The sequence below is a fragment of the Bos indicus x Bos taurus genome, chromosome 5, assembly GCF_003369695.1.
Source record: "Bos indicus x Bos taurus breed Angus x Brahman F1 hybrid chromosome 5, Bos_hybrid_MaternalHap_v2.0, whole genome shotgun sequence".
Lineage (NCBI taxonomy): Eukaryota > Metazoa > Chordata > Mammalia > Artiodactyla > Bovidae > Bos > Bos indicus x Bos taurus.
In genome coordinates this window covers 60,763,804-60,780,400 of record NC_040080.1, presented here as the reverse complement: position 1 = coordinate 60,780,400, position 16,597 = coordinate 60,763,804, and the positions used below count along the sequence as shown (strand labels likewise).

The 16,597-nt window shown below is 36.5% G+C and overlaps 2 protein-coding genes and 1 pseudogene across 2 annotated transcripts; all 3 read left to right on the top strand.

Moving 5' to 3' along the window:
- Positions 1-5,833: 5,833 nt before the first annotated feature.
- Positions 5,834-7,647, top strand: LOC113893811 (endogenous retrovirus group K member 25 Env polyprotein-like). Its single transcript, XM_027543663.1, is given in 4 exon segments — positions 5,834-6,493; positions 6,495-6,888; positions 6,891-7,561; positions 7,564-7,647. Coding segments are annotated over 4 exon segments (1,809 nt in total).
- Positions 7,648-9,688: 2,041 nt separating this feature from the next.
- Positions 9,689-10,681, top strand: LOC113893464 (annotated as a pseudogene).
- Positions 10,682-14,367: 3,686 nt separating this feature from the next.
- LOC113893463 (olfactory receptor 9K2-like) lies at positions 14,368-15,386 on the top strand. Its single transcript, XM_027543444.1, has one exon. It carries the CDS (start codon positions 14,415-14,417, stop codon positions 15,384-15,386), a length of 972 nt encoding a protein of 323 aa, XP_027399245.1. The 5' UTR covers positions 14,368-14,414.
- The last annotated feature ends 1,211 nt before the right edge of the window (positions 15,387-16,597 follow it).

Below are 16,597 nucleotides of genomic sequence, written 5' to 3'. Positions count from 1 at the left end.
TACATGACCACAGGAAAACCATAGCCTTGACTGGACGGACTTTTGTTGGCAAAGTAATGTCTATGCTTTTCAATATGCTATCTAGGTTGGTCATAACTTTCCTTTCAAGGAATAAGCTTCTTTTAATATAATGGCTGCACTCACCATCTGCAGTGATTTTGGAGCCCTAAAAATAAAGTCTGACACTGTTTCCACTGTTTCCCCATCTATTTCCCATGAAGTGATGAGACCAGATGCCATTATCTTCGTTTTCTGAATGTTGAGCTTTAAGCAAACTTTTTCACTCTCCACTTTCACCTTCATCAAGAGGCTTTTCAGTTCCTCTTCACTTTCTGCCATTAGGGTGGTGTCATCTGCATATCTGAGGTTACTGATATTTCTCCTGGAAATCTTGATTCCAGCTTGTGTTTCTTCCAGTCCAGCGTTTCTCATGATGTACTCCTCATATAAGTTAAATAAGCAGGGTGACAATATACAGCCTTGACGTACTCCTTTTCCTATTTGGAACCAGTCTGTTGTTCCATGTCCAGTTCTAACTGTTGCTTCCTGACCTGCATACAGATTTCTCAAGAGGCAGGTCAGGTGGTCTGGTATTCCCATCTCTTTCAGAATTTTCCACAGTTTATTGTGATCCCCACAGTCAAAGGCATTGGCATAGTCAATAAAGCAGAAATGGATGTTTTTCTGGAACTCTCTTGCTTTTTCCATGATCCAGCGGCTGTTGGCAATTTGATGTCTGGTTGGTCTGCCTTTTCTAAAACCAGCTTTTTTGGGAAGTGCAGTGCAAAATATCCTTGAAGGAGAAGGTCCTTGGGAAAATGGTGGAGGGCCAGAAGTACCCAGGCTTTGTGATAGCTGAAAAACATCTCCTGCTTTTAGCTATGCTTGGTGCCAAGATTTAATAGTATTAAAGATGTTGCTTGAGAAAATGGGTCATGGGATAAACACCTGGGTCATTTAGAATGTGCTGTCCTTGAAATATCTTTTACTGATTATGTCTTAAGCTCATACACGCTCTGCTAGCCATATACTCTAAGCTCTTTGTTCCTGCTTCTATAAAAAGGCTCGACTGCAGAAATAAATTTGTCAGTCCTTGCAAGAGAGTGTCCGAGTGTTGTTCTTTCAGGTCTGTCATTTCCAAGTCGGGGAGAAAATCCCCACTAGTGGCGCCATGAACAGGGACATGAAAGGAAGCCTGAACAAAGCGACGAGCCCTGCAGAAAGAGGTAAGCAGGATGGGACAACATAGCAATAAGATTCCTTTCATTTCTATAATGCATCACTTTCTGAAACAAAATAGTATTAATATTTCAAGAGATCAATTGAACGACTGCTATCATATTTTACTGGAACAATTCATGGTTCCCAGAAGAGGGGACACTCAATCTAGACATATAGAAAAAGGTTAAAAGTAATGATTTTTGAGCATGTCGGCAAGGGTTACATGGTCACTCATACGGGCTATCATAGAACAAATTGAAGGGCATAACATTGATTTGGAAGTAAAGACTATTCAGTCCCTACATGAATATGAGCTTAAGGAACAAGATATGCAAGGTGCTTTGAAATATAAGAATGTTATGCTCAATCAGACACAATCCTTAGAAAAACAACTTAGATATACATATATATATATATATATATATATATATATATATATATACAGGATGTGTCAAAACTGAAGCCACTTAGAACGGAAGTCATTTCATTCAATGGACAGCCCAAATCTGAGATTTTTCCTTCTGCTCCACCTGTAACAGCAGTTGCTAACTTTGCTCATACCAATCATTTCACTCCTCCTCGGGAGATGCCTGCTTGTGCTTTTACTTTCCCAATACAGTTTAATCAACCTGCCCAAGGCCAAAATACTTGGGCTAATCTAGATTTTGGCATGTTGTCTAGCTTTAAGAAAGCATGCATTCTGTATGGACCCACTTCTCCTTACTGTGTAGAATTCCTCAGAGGATGGGCTGATCATTGGATGCCATATGATTTTTTTCAAATAGCAAAGATGGTTCAAAATCTTCAACAATTACTTTAATGGCAAATATGGATTAATGATGAGGCCCAACAAATGATGATTGACCAGCAATGTCGCGGTAACCCTTCCAATTTAACCTATGATATACTCACTGGAACAAGAGCCATGGCCTATATGATTGCACAATTAGCTAATATTACGCCTCAGATGTTACATTTCATTAAAAAAACTGCCTACAAGGCGTGGCCAAGGTTGATAGCATGAACTCTGATGGTTCATTTGTTAAGATTATTCAAGGAAATGAGGAGGAATATTCTCAATTTATAGGGAAATTAAAGGATGCAATCGAAAAATCTTTTAAGGATGTGACTTTACAAAATATTATTTTAAAACAACTTGCTTTTGAAAACTCTAATGAGGAATGTCAATCCGTGCTTAGACCAATTCGAGAGACTGGCCCTCTTATGGAATATTTGAAAGCTTATAAGGATATCGGATCTATGTCCCATAGAGCACAATTGGTGGCATTAGAAACCTTTAATGTACAGAAAGCTGCTAATGCCAAATGTTTTAACTGCGGGAAGGCCAACCATATGAAAAAACAATGCCACCTGCCAACACAGGGCCAAAAAAAATACTACTACTTCTAATAAGAAGATACCCCCAGGAGTATGTCCAAGATGTAAAAAGGGGTTCCATTGGCTGAATGAATGTCATTCTAAATTTGATAAGGATGGAAACACATTGACCCCCGATGCACAACAAAAACAACAGGGAAACTAATAAAGGGGTCATCCTCTAGCCCCGTTACAAAAGGGGGACCCAACATACGACGCTACAAGCAGCTACATCTAAGAGTGCTTGCATTGATATACCTAGTCCTTATGACATGAATTAATGAAATTATATAACCCCCACAAAATTCCCACCGGATATTATGGCCCAATTCCATCCGGGACGGTGGGACTAATTTTGGGACATAATAGCTGCACAATGAAAGGTTTAATGGTATTAACTGATGTTATGGACGAAGATTATAAAGGGGAAATACATGTTAATGTAAATGTTGTGAAAATGGGGAATATATATTTACAAAAAGGGGAACATTTTGCACAATTATTACTTTTACCATATGTCAAACCAATGAAAGCATCTGATAAAATTTGGCAGGGAGGCTTTGGTAATACCAACCTTACTGCTGCACTATCCACCTTGTTAAAGGAACATCAGAAACCCATGCTCACTTTACGAATACGGGGAAAAAATTTCACAGGCATGCTAGATACCAGAGCTAACATTTTAATCATTAGAGGGGAAAAATAACCCCTTGATTGAGGTAAAATTGTGGCTCCTTCTAGACTACTAGGAGTGGATAAAACTGATGTAATAAAAAAGAAATCAAGAAAATGGCAAATGTTGATAGATCTAAGAAATATTTATAATACTATAATTCTTATGGGGCCATTACAACCTAAATTACCCTCCCCTTCCATGGTACCAAAAGGCTAATCTATAATTACTATTTTACAAGATTGCTTTTTTACTTAACTTTGCATCCTAAAGATAGAAAACATTTTGCTTTTTCAGTTCCTTCTATAAATCACATGACTCCTGTTAAAAGATTTCAATGGAAGGTTCTACCTCAGGGAATGATGAACTCTCCTACCATTTGCCAATATCTCATATCTGTTTTATTACAACCCATTAGAGATAAATATCCTACTGCTTTCATAATTCATTACATGGATGGTATACTTCTCTCCATGGAATCTGAACTCTGTTTACAACAGTTATATAATGAAGTTACTATTACTCTTCAAAATCATGGCCTGCTTGTTGTGCCAGATAAAATTCAATTGAAAGCATCCTTTAATTATTTAAGACATGCTATGGAAGAATCTAAAATCAAACCTCAAAAATCTCAAATTTCTGTGCAGTCTCTACGCACGCTGAATGATTTTCAAAAGTTGCTAGAAGATATTAATTGGCTACAGCCATCTGTTGGCATCCCCACCTATGCCTTACAAAATCTATTTAAAATTTTAAAGGGATCCCTTAACCCTAATAGCCCTAGGCAGCAAACAAAAGAGGCCAGAGAAGAGCTAGCTTTAATGGAGGAACACATTCAACAATCTTTCTCAACTCGGCTAGATCATGATCAACCAGATTCTTTACATATATTCCCCACTGAACATTCGCCCACTGCAATTATAGCTCAACACAGCCCAATAGAATGGGTATATTTATACACTAAACAGTCTAAAAAAATCATATCGTATATTGAGAAAATAGGGCAATTAATTGTGTCAGGGAGAAGCCACGTACAAACTTTGTCTGGATTTGGTCCATATGCAATACACGTCCCCTTGACAAAAAAAGGAATTGCAAATTGCCTTACAGTATAACCTGACCATGCAAATAGCATTAAATGATTTTCAAAATGTTATCTCATTTCATTTGCCAAAAGGAAAATTATGGGACTTTCTACAATGTACAATTATAACTAATATCATTGCATCCCAGCCTATTTCCAATGCACCCACCTATTTCACTGATGGCAACAAGAAAGGCATAACAGGGATTGTCGGCCCTAATATCAAAGAGAAATTACCCACTACCTGTTCTTCAGTACAGAGAATTGAATTGTATGCTTTATATGCTCTTTTGTCTCTTCAACCATTATCCTTCAACGTATATACTGATTCCAAATACCTTGCTTCCCTTTTTCCCGACTTTGTTACCGCCTTTTTATACAATCTAGATGAAGAATTATATACTCTTTTTTCACAAACTCAAGCCTTAATTCACTCACGTACAGAACCTTTCTTCATTGAACATATACGTGCTCATTCAGGTTTACCTGGCCCTCTGGTTGCAAGAAATGATGCCATTGACAGGCTCATAGCTCCCGTCTTTACGTCTGCCAGTGACAAACATGCTAATCTTCATACCAAGGCTAACAGATTGCACTCTAAATACCATATTCCTCTCACTGAAGCAAGGCATATTATTAAAACCTGTGATGTCTGCGCCCCTCTGCACTTACAAACTACGATTTCAGGAGTTAACCCCCAAGGCCAACAGCCTGATTCCCTTTGGCAGTCTGACTTCACTCAGTGCTCCCTAGGAAAGTTTTCTTTGCTTTTTGTCTCAATAGATAGATTTTTCCAGCTTTACCTGGGCAATACCTGTCTCTTCAGAATCCAGCAAACACGCCATTTCCACACTCTTACTCACCTTCCCCCTTATGGGGATTCCCTCAGTCCTGAAAACAGACATGGACCTGCATTTACCTCACACTCGTTTCGTTCATTTTTATCGGAATGGAACATCACACACATTACAGAAAAAGCCTATAATCCCCAAAGTCAAGCCATTATTGAAAGAGCCCACCACACTCTAAAAACTCATTTATTAAAACAGAAAGGGGGAATTTAGAATAGGAGGTACACTTCTTATCCTATGAACCCTCAATTATTATTATCTTTAATTCTTTATTCCCTAAATTTTTTAAACTTAACAAAAAATAATTCTGACACTCATGTAGATAGACATTTTGCAGAAGACAGAAACAGCAAATTAGAAATCAATACACCAATATGGTATAAGCAATTCAATCAATGGTTGCCAGGAATCTTACGACTCCTAGGCAAGGGTTATGGCCTTGTCGTTGCAGATGGAGAAGAAATCTGGGTTCGCTTCACCATGTCCATTACCGAGAAGGACCCCAAGACCGGACTCCCTTGGCAAGTGACGAAGCTGATGCGAAGGGTCTCGTCAATGACCTTGAAGGAGCCAATGAAGAAACGCCATTGTCTGAATCCTTACCTGACGTGGGCTCAAGTGAAAAACATGACTCGTCAGGCTGAGCAAACACTGAAGAACACTGGAACTCCTATGACTCCAGATAAGCTGTTTTTTGCAATGTTAACTGTTCTTTCCTGTTCCTCTGGGGTAAGTGTGGAATATATTTATTGGACATATATACCTAATTCACCTTTGTTATCCATAGTGGATTGGGTTGACAAAGCCGCTATGGTATTCACCAACGATAGTCTGCACTTCCCTGCCCCATGGTCAATGCAGGGGTCAATTCATGAAGAAGATGAAGGAAAAGAGATAAATGTTTCAATTGGATTTAAGGCACTACCTATATGCTTCGGAGTTCACTCTTTGTGCATGACTATATTCCCACAATGGTGGGCTTACTCTCTACACAATGTTTCTGCCTACAGTATAGGAATGTTTGCAACTGCATCCTTCCTCTTAAATGGTTCTGAAAGACATTATCCTGGACAAATAGCTAACTATACAGACTCACTTTTCCAGCCTGCAGAACTAATATGTGATGTTGTATCTTGGAGAAAGAAACGATCAATTCAACCACTATATTGGTCTAACTGCCGGGAACAGTTCAGGAAGGTTTCTATCAAACAACAAAATCAGTCCATATTCAAATTCATGTATTGGGGGCCCCATGGGTTATTTGTGAATTGCTCTGAGGAGGAAGAAAAAAAATCATAGCTGTTCCTGGTATCATAGAGTCAACACGTGGGGATTCCATAAGACCAGTATTAGCTTTTGGACTGATAAGGATGTATTGTTAAACTGGAATAATGGAGGGTTATCTCCACCTCAGCCCAGAATTATAGTCCCTCTTATAGGACTTGAACAATGGCATATTTGGAAGATTCCTGCTGCACTGGAATGCTTTGCCAATGTACATGGGACTGTGAAGGCTTTAAAACCCCAAAACTATAACTTTATGTATAATAGTACAGGTTATATCCAATCCTGTGTGCACCTCCCGTACATGTTTATTGTAGGTAACTTTGATATACATCTTTCTGCTAAAATTGTTAACTGTACAGCTTGTGCTTTATATACATGTTTAAACCATACTATTTCTTACATAACGCCAACATCACTATAGTCAAGCAGAGGTCTAAACCATGGCTTCCTGTCAGTTTAACAGAGCCATGGACCGACTCTGTATTCCTTTCAGTTCTGCTCAGAAATGGTCTGAAAAGGTCGAAGCACATAATAGGGTGGATTATTGCTGGCATTCTTAGTCTAATATCCATTGTTACAGTAGGAACCCTGTCTGGTATAGCATTACACAATTCTATACAAAATCATGATTTTATCACTGCATGGCACAAAGACTCTCATGATCTTTGGACTCGACAAGCCCAAATAGATCAGCAATTACAAACACGAATTAATGAGTTACAAGCTGTGATAATCCACTTAGGAGATCAAATGCAGCAACTGACTTTCCAAACACATATACGTTGTCACTGGAATTTTACGTCTTTTTGTCTGACTAACATGCCTTATAATAGCACTGAATACCCTTGGGATAAAGTTAAAGCACATTTTCAGGATCTCACAAACAACTCAAGTTTAGACATCAATCTGTTGAAACAACAAATTGCTAATTTTCAAGTTGAGGTACCTAAGGAGTTGTACAGCACTCAGTTTTACGATACTTTAACGAAAACCCTATCATCCCTAGACCCTAGAACATGGTTTTCAGGAAGCAACATTTTTATATATGTATTAATCACCCTACTTTTTCTGTCATTGATTATAGGATACAGATGTCTCTACTCAAGACTCCATGCCTCTCACAATGGAGTCCAACTAGCAGCTGCCGTGCTTAAGCTAAAAACAAAAGGAGGATATGTTGGGAAGCACAGTGCAAAATAGCCCCTGACTGAGAAGGTCCTTGGGAAAATGGTGGAGGGCCAGAAGTACCCAGGCTTTGCCATAGCTGAAAAACATCTCCTGCTTTTAGCCATGCTCGGCACCAAGATTTAATAATACTAAAGATGTTGCTTGAGAAAATGGGTCATGGGATAAACATCTGGGTCATTTAGAACATGCTGTCCTTGAAATATCTTCTACTGATTATGTCTTAACCCCGTACATGCTCTGCTGGCCATATACTCTAAGCTCTTTGTTCCTGCTTCTATAAAAAGGCTTGACTGCAGAAATAAATTTGTCAGTCCTTGCAAGAGACTGTCCAAGTTTTGTCCTTTCAGATTCATCATTTCCAAGTCCCGGGGAGAAAATCCCTACAAACTTGAACATCAGGAAATTCAGGGTTCATGTATTGCTGAAGCCTGGCTTGGAGAATTTTGAGCATTACTTTACTAGCAGGTGAGATGAGTGCAATTGTGCGGTAGTTTGAGCATTCTTTGGCATTGCCTTTCTTTGGAAATGGAATCAAAACTGACCTTTTCCAAAATTACAAATTGAAGTGGGATTTTTTTTTAATCATAAGTATAATTTACCACATAACGTAAAATATTTACTTATCTAAACCTTTCCTCATATGCAAACTTTTAAATCTCTTTTCTATGCTTACCAATATGTATGTTGAGATAATACCATAAAGTTTTTCTTTGTCAGTAAAGAAAATAAAGTCCAGAAATATCCCAAAGGATATACACAACTATAGAAGGAAAAGTTCCTTGTATTTGGACTATTATTAAACTGTTCCTGAGGTTATTTCAGTCCTTATGGACGACAGCCCTGGAGTCTACACTTATGTCTCCATAATTGACTTCACGATTACTCCTCTCCCAGTGGAATCCCTCATAGAGGATGAGTAAAAGCTCAATGCTAAAATACTCTTGAAAAAGGTATCAGAGATTTAAAAACAACTGAGGTAGTTAAAAACACCACTTTTGATTCACTAGCTCATGATCACAGATTATAGACAAAAGGTTGCTATGATCTTTAAATATCCATAGTTATCCAGTTATCCTTACTTTAAGACATATCAGGTACACTAGAATTCAGGAAACGGATTTTCTTTATGTATATCACTGAAGTTTACTTTCTCTGTCTAAAGGGTGAGATCTCTTGAATTGATGCAGCCTTGTTAGAAAGTTGTTCATTGCGGTATAAGGATTGGAATATTCACCAGCTTCTCTCTTTGCTTTTAAAGAGAGGGCCAAGTAATTATGACATGTTTTAAAATTTAATGACTATTAATGCAAGTTCAACATTTGTAATGAAGCAATTAAAATTCATGTATTTGAGAGAATGACTTTGATATGAGAAAAGGAACGTATGTTTAGAAGTAGAGTTAGAGAACTTTATCTACTCTTAGTGATTTTTGATTTTACTTAACATACCAGTATTGTCTAATCACATTTTTTCAAAGATGGCTCCAATAACAATGGAAACTAAATATATTGAGGTAAAATAAAGTAAAAATATTTCAAATATTTTTAATACTGTCATGTAATGACACAAATACTGACTTAGCTATCATAATGGCTATAAACACTACCATAGAGATTCCATGCAATATGCTTATTTTAGATAAGATGTAATACTCCTAATTTGGATAAGATAATTTTTAACAATAAGTATAGCAAGAATAGAAATTCCAAATGTGAATAATCTTAGACAATAAAATACGCTAATTTCTTGCAGAAATCCTTGCCAATGTATGATTTAAATAAAATAACCATATAACTTCTTTCATTGTTTAATGGAATAACAATTCCTGAAGTTTAGTAATATATAAATCCAAATCCGTGCATCTTATTGATGTTAAAATTGTTTTGTATACCTTTTCTCATTAAGAAGTAAATAATGTATAGCTACATTTAAGAGCATATTGATGAATTGATGACTCAAAGTCACAATTTCATTTCTTTTGCCTTTGCCTCTCAGCAGTTGTCTGCCATGGGTGACAGGGGAACAAGCAACTACTCAGAAGCGACTGACTTCATTCTTTTCGGCTTCAGGGTCTGCCTGAAACTACACATTCTCCTCTTTCTGCTATTTCTGCTTATCTACCCCAGGATCCTTCTAGGAAATATTGGCATGATGGTCATTATTATGACTGACCCCCAGCTGAACACACCAATGTATTTTTCCCTAGGCAACCTCTCCTTCATTGATCTCTTCTATTCTTCTGTTATTGCACCCAAGGCTATGAGCAACTTCTGGTCTGAGAGCAAGTCCATCTCATTTGCAGGCTGTATTAGCCAGTTCTTTCTCTTTGCTCTCTTCATTGTGACTAAAGGATTTATCCTGGCAATCATGGCTTATGACCGCTTCATTGCCATCTGCAACCCACTCCTCTACTCTGTCCAGATGTCAGCACATCTCTGTGTTCAGTTGGTGGCTGGTTCCTATTTTTTTTGGCTGTATCAGCTCAGTTCTTCAAACCAGCATGACATTTACTTTATCCTTTTGTGCATCTCGAACCATTGACCATTTTTACTGTGATGACCGTCCACTTCAGAAGATTTCTTGTTCTGATCTCAATATTCATAAGTTGCTTTTTTTTTCTTGTGCAGCATTATCATTTTGCCTACCATAATTGTCACTATTGTGTCATACATATATATATATATATATATATATATATATATATATATATATATTGTATCCACAGTTCTAAAAATATGCTCCACTGAGGGGTCAAAGAAAGACTTCTCCACTTGTAGCTCTCACCTAGGAGTTGTGAGTGTACTCTATGGTGTTGTATTTTTTATGTATCTCACTCCTGATACATTTCCTGAGCTCAGTAAAGTGGCTTCCTTATGTTACCCCCTAGTCACTGCCATGTTGAATCCTTTGATTTACTCTTTGAGGAACAAAGATGTCAAGGAAGCTCTGAGAAAGAGCCTAGAGAAAAGTTACTTTAATTCTATTTTTACAGTGATGTAAATGAAAGTCCTGGGAATTATAACAACTTGGGGAAGCAACTGATTAAAAAGTTGTACCCATTGATCTTAAAAATATTTAATCATAAAGTTTTAATTTCTTAGAATTCCATGTATTTACAGCTGAAAAGTACATTTGGAATATGATTTGCATGTTTTTATTCAGAATGGAATGACTTTCTCTGTGCTTCATCTTCATTTTGCTTGCATTAGTAACATGTGTTATGTGGATATAAATGTACTTGGTAGAGGTAGCACAAGCTAATGTAATAAGCAAATGAAATATCATATTTACTGAAGAAATCTTTGTGAACTCTTAGTGAGAGAATCACTCTGCAGTGCACAGTCTGAAGGGTGACATGTAAGTAACTCTTAATTGCCCAGAGGCTAAATGAATTTATTTCATGGTTTCTCTGACATGAATAATTATATCTCCCTATCATTTGAATATTAATTAATCTGATAAATTTTTTTGTATATCCTTCCTTTTTACAAGAAAACTGTAATAAAATAAACAAGCAAATTTTATATTTTGTTGACGCTAACTCCTTGGAGGGAAAGTTATGACCAACCTAGATAGCATATTGAAAAGCAGAGACATTACTTTGCCAATAAAGGTCCGTCTAGTCAAGGCTATGGTTTTTCCTGTGGTCATGTATGGATGTGAGAGTTGGACTGTGAAGAAGGCTGAGCGCCGAAGAATTGATGCTTTTGAACAGTGGTGTTGGAGAAGACTCTTGAGAATCCCTTGGACTGCAAAGAGATCCAACCAGTCCATTCTGAAGGAGATCAGCCCTGGGATTTCTTTGGAAGGAATGATGAGAAAGCTGAAAGTCCAGTATTCTGGCCACCTCATGCGAAGAGTTGACTCATTGGAAAAGACTCTGATGCTGGGAGGGATGGGGGGCAGGAGGAGAAGAGCATGACAGCGGGTGAAATGGCTGGATGGCATCACTGACTCAGTGGACGTGAGTCTGAGTGAACTCCGGGAGTTGGTGATGGACAGGGAGGCCTGGCGTGCTGCGATTCATGGGGTCCCAAAGAGTCGGACACGACTGAGCGACTGATCTGATCTGATGTGCCTTAGTGAGAATTATTTTGTCAATCCAATATTTATTGAATTTTGATGTACTCTTTACCCTATAAAAATTCCTAGGCATAAGTAATTTCTCTACTTGAGGTCACAGTAATTGAGGGGAAAATATCTGACTAGAGAGCTAACATGCCATATGTTAAACCAAGTGAATACAAGCAAATATAGAAATATGTATAGAGCGCAGTCTTTAGAGATGAGTGATCTAAATGATCAATGAAAGATTAAAAACTTCCTGAAATTCAGTTTTTTATTTTAATGCGCAAGAAAGGGAGCAAGAGAAACTTAGAAGGAAATTCATGGAACTCATACAGACCTATATAACAAGACAAGGAAGATTTCTTTTATTCTGCAGGCAGCAGGGAAGCACTGTGGATTTCTAAAAGGATATATTGTGTTCAAATTTGTATTTTAGAAAAATTGCATTTTAACTTTGGGTAGCTAAATATTCATAGAAGAAAATAATCACAGAAAGCCTCTGATTATCCAAATGAGAGGTTATGATTGTTTTAATGACAGCAGTCTTACATGAGACAGTGAAGAGAGGGAATATCTTTTAAACCATGGATAAACTAAGCTGAATATTGGGGTGGTTAATAAAATGAGGTCTGGTGGAAGATAATAATTATTTCATGTTTAAAAATCTCTCACTGGGAAAATGTTGCCTCATAAAATAAGGAAGAAAATATGATTAACAATATTTAACCATTAAGAGTTAAGAAAATATTCTCAGAACTCAGACTGAGCTTTCAAATTCTGCTTTTGCCTATGTGTTCCAAGGTCAACTGTCTTGACTTTGCAGAAACTCTAGTTTCTCAGTTTAATATACCTAACTATCCTTATTTAATATTTTCCTGTTTAAAATATCCAACCTACTTTCTCTTCCTAAACTGATTAAGCTTTTACTAATACTGAATTATAATAAAAGAGAAGCTCTGGTCCCACATCATTTTTGCTATCTATACACTTTAAAAACTCAGATAAATTCTAAACATAATTTTTAAATTAAAAACTGGTTTTTAAAAATAATATTAAAATTAACTGATAAAAATATTTTAGAAAAAATGACACTCTTATCAAGTTGGGCTTACTAAATAGAGTAGTATGTCTCTGAGGTTGATGTAGTCTTTTAGTCACACTGCAGTTTTAAAGGAATTTTTAAATAGAGATCCTAATCTCATAAGTGTTTTTGCTAAAGATATAAAGTTAATTGTATGAATGCTATCTTTCCTTCAGTATATTTTTTAACTGTTTGGTATTTAAATATAGGAAAACAGCATTAGCAACCATCATCTGTCTTTGAATTTGTGATTTAGAGAGCATTTGTCATATCCTGAGGCATTTGTCATATCCTGAAACATAGGTATATCAAGATATACAGGTAATAATTTGAAGTGAATTTTTCTCTTTTTCCCTTGTTTTTGACTATTATTAGACTATTTGTTTGTATCTAAGGTTACTTCAGTCCTCATGGACAACAGCCCAAGAGTCTTCACTTATGGCACCATAATTGACTTTACGATTACTCCTCTCCCAGTGGAATCCGTCACAGAGGATGAGCAAAAATTCAATGCTGAAATATCCTGAGGAAGGTTTCACAGGCTTTAAATAACTAACACCATCATAAACACCACTACCCATACTCTAGCTCATGATCATGGTCTCTGGACGATGCAAGTTGCTATGGTCTTTAAATATCCATGGTTACCCACGTATATTTATCTTAAAACACCTAAGGTGTAACAGAATTCAGGAAAGGGATTTCCCTTTATGTATATCAGTGAAGTTTACTTGCATTATCTAAACAGTGAGATCTCTTGAATCGATGGAGCCTTGGTAGAAAGTCATTCACTGCAGTGTAAGGATTGGAATATTCACTACCTTCTTTCTCTGCCTCAAAAAGAAGTTTAAATGACTGTGATATTTGTTAAATGAGTGTTAATGGAAATGAAATATTTATAATGAGGCAATAAAAATGTATATATTGGGAGAATGGCTTTGACCTGAGAAAAGGAAAATATTTGAAAATTCCATTGGAGAACTTGATCTTCACTTAGTGATTTTTGGATGTTATTAACTATGCCAAAAATGTCTATTTTATTGTATTTTCAAAGATGGCCTACATGAATAAAGAAAATGAAATATATTGAGCTAAAATAAGGTAAAAATATTTTCAATTTATTTACTACTGTCATGTAATGAATCAAACACTAACTTCGCTCTCATGAGGGCTATAAACACTATCATATATATTACATGAGATATATTCATTTTAAATAATGTGCATTCTACAATTTTAGATGAAGAAAGTCTCTAGCTATACATAGTTTAAGAATAGAAATTTAGAATGTGAGTGATTTTAGGCAATAAAATAGGCTAATTTCTTGCAGAAATCCCTGCCAGTTATGATTTAAATAAAATAACCAAAGAACACCTTTTCACTGCTTAATAGAATTACAGTATAAGAAGCCTACTGACTTCTACTTTAAATTCTTGCATCTTCCTGACATTAAAATTGTTTTGTATGCAATATCTTATTAAGCAGTAAATAATTTAATTCTACATTTAAGAAAGTATTAACAGCACTAGAATCAAAGCCACAGTTTCATTTATTTTGCCTTGTGCTTCTCAGCAGATTTCTGCCATGGGTGACAGGGAAACAAGCAACCACTCAGAAGCGACTGAGTTCATTCTTGTTGGCTTCAGGGTCCGCCCAGAGTTTCACATCCTCCTCTTCCTGCTTTTTCTACTTGTCTATGCCATGATCCTTCTAGGAAATATTGGCATGATGGTCATTATTATGACTGATCCCCGGCTGAACACACCAATGTATTTCTTCCTAGGCAACCTGTCCTTCGTTGATCTCTTCTATTCATCTGTTATTGCACCTAAGGCTATGATCAACATCTGGTCTGAGAGCAAGTCCATCTCCTATGCAGGCTGTGTGACACAGCTGTTTCTCTTTATCCTCTTCATTGTGACCGAGGGGTTTCTCCTGGCAGTCATGGCTTATGACCGCTTCATTGCCATCTGCAACCCACTCCTCTACTCTGTGCAGATGTCAGCACATCTCTGTGTTCAATTTGTGGCTGGTTCCTATTTTTTTGGCTGTATCAGCTCAGTTCTTCAGACCATCATGACATTTACTTTATCCTTTTGTGCTTCTCGGAACATTGACCATTTTTACTGTGATGAGCGTCCACTTCTGAGGATTTCTTGTTCTGATCTCTACATTCCTAATATGGTATCCTTTTTCCTATGCACCATTATCATTTTGCCTACCATAATTGTCATTACTGTGTCTTATATATATATTGTATCCACAGTTCTAAAAATACGCTCCACTGAGGGGCGAAAGAAAGTCTTCTCCACTTGCAGCTCTCACCTGGGAGTCGTGAGTGTACTGTATGGTGCCATCATCTTTATGTATGTCATCCCTGACAGATTTCCTGAGCTGAGTAAAGTGGCCTCCTTGTGTTACACCCTGGTCACTCCCATGTTGAATCCTTTGATTTACTCTCTGAGAAACAAAGATGTCAAAGAAGCTCTGAGGAAGATCCTGGGGAAAAAACTATTTTTATTTAATTCTATATTAACTGAAAATAGAGTTAAGTAAACGTAATATTCTGAAAGAGCTGAGCTTTATAATAACTTAGAGAATCACTGATTCAAATCTATTTTTAATATTTGTTTATTTTAATTGGAGGTTAATTACTTTACAATATTGTATTGGTTTTGCCATACATCAACATGAATCCGCGACAGGTATAAACGTATTCCCCATGCTGAACCCTCTCCCACCTCCTTCCTTGAACCATTCCGCTGGGTCCTCCCAGTGAACCAGACCCAAGCATCCAGTATCATGCATCGAACCTGGACTGGTGATTCGTCTCATATATGATATTACACATGTTTCAGTGCCATTCTCCCAAATCATCCCACCATCTCCCTCTCCTACAGAGTCCAAAAGACTGTTCTCTACATCTGCGTCTCTTTTGCTGTCTCGCTTACAGGGTTATCATTACCATCTTTCTAAATTCCGTATACGATTCAAAACTTAAGAGACTTTATTTGTTTGAATCGCATATGTGAAGAACATATACTTTGAAAGATGTATTTGGAACTAATCAGAATACATACATCTGGAAGATGGACTCTATTTTGTCTGGCTATTGATTTTGGAATGGACTGACTTTCTCTGTACTTTCTTTTGGATAATGATAATGGTTTCCATGTAATTTGTTTTTAGGACATATATATACCAACTTCTGACACTTTGAGGCTGTTGTTTGGGATGTATTGTTTATCTTGAGTCAGTACCATATGTTTTATATATATATATATATGTTTATATATATATATATATGTTTATATATATATATATGTTTATATATATATATATATATATACACACTTGGTAAAGGTAACACAGTCTGATATATTAAGAAAGACAGAACAAAATACCAGATTTACTAAAGAAATCTTTGTGAATGTCTAGTGAGAGAATCAGATACTCTGCAGTACACAGTCTCAAGTGTGAAACGTAAGTAACTCTTAATTTTCCAGAGGTTAACCAAGTGACACATTTATCTCATGTGTTCTTTGGCTTGAATCATTATTATTTCTCCCTTTCATTTGAATATATACTAAGCTGATAAATTGTTTTTTAAAATTGTACCTGTTCACAAGGAAATTGTAATAAAAGTAAACAAGAGTAAAGATAATTCATATTTTGTTATATATGCCTTAGTGAGAATTCATTAGTCAAATTAATACTTACTTAATTTTTATATACTCTGTGCCCTATAAAAATTCCCAATTTTAAAT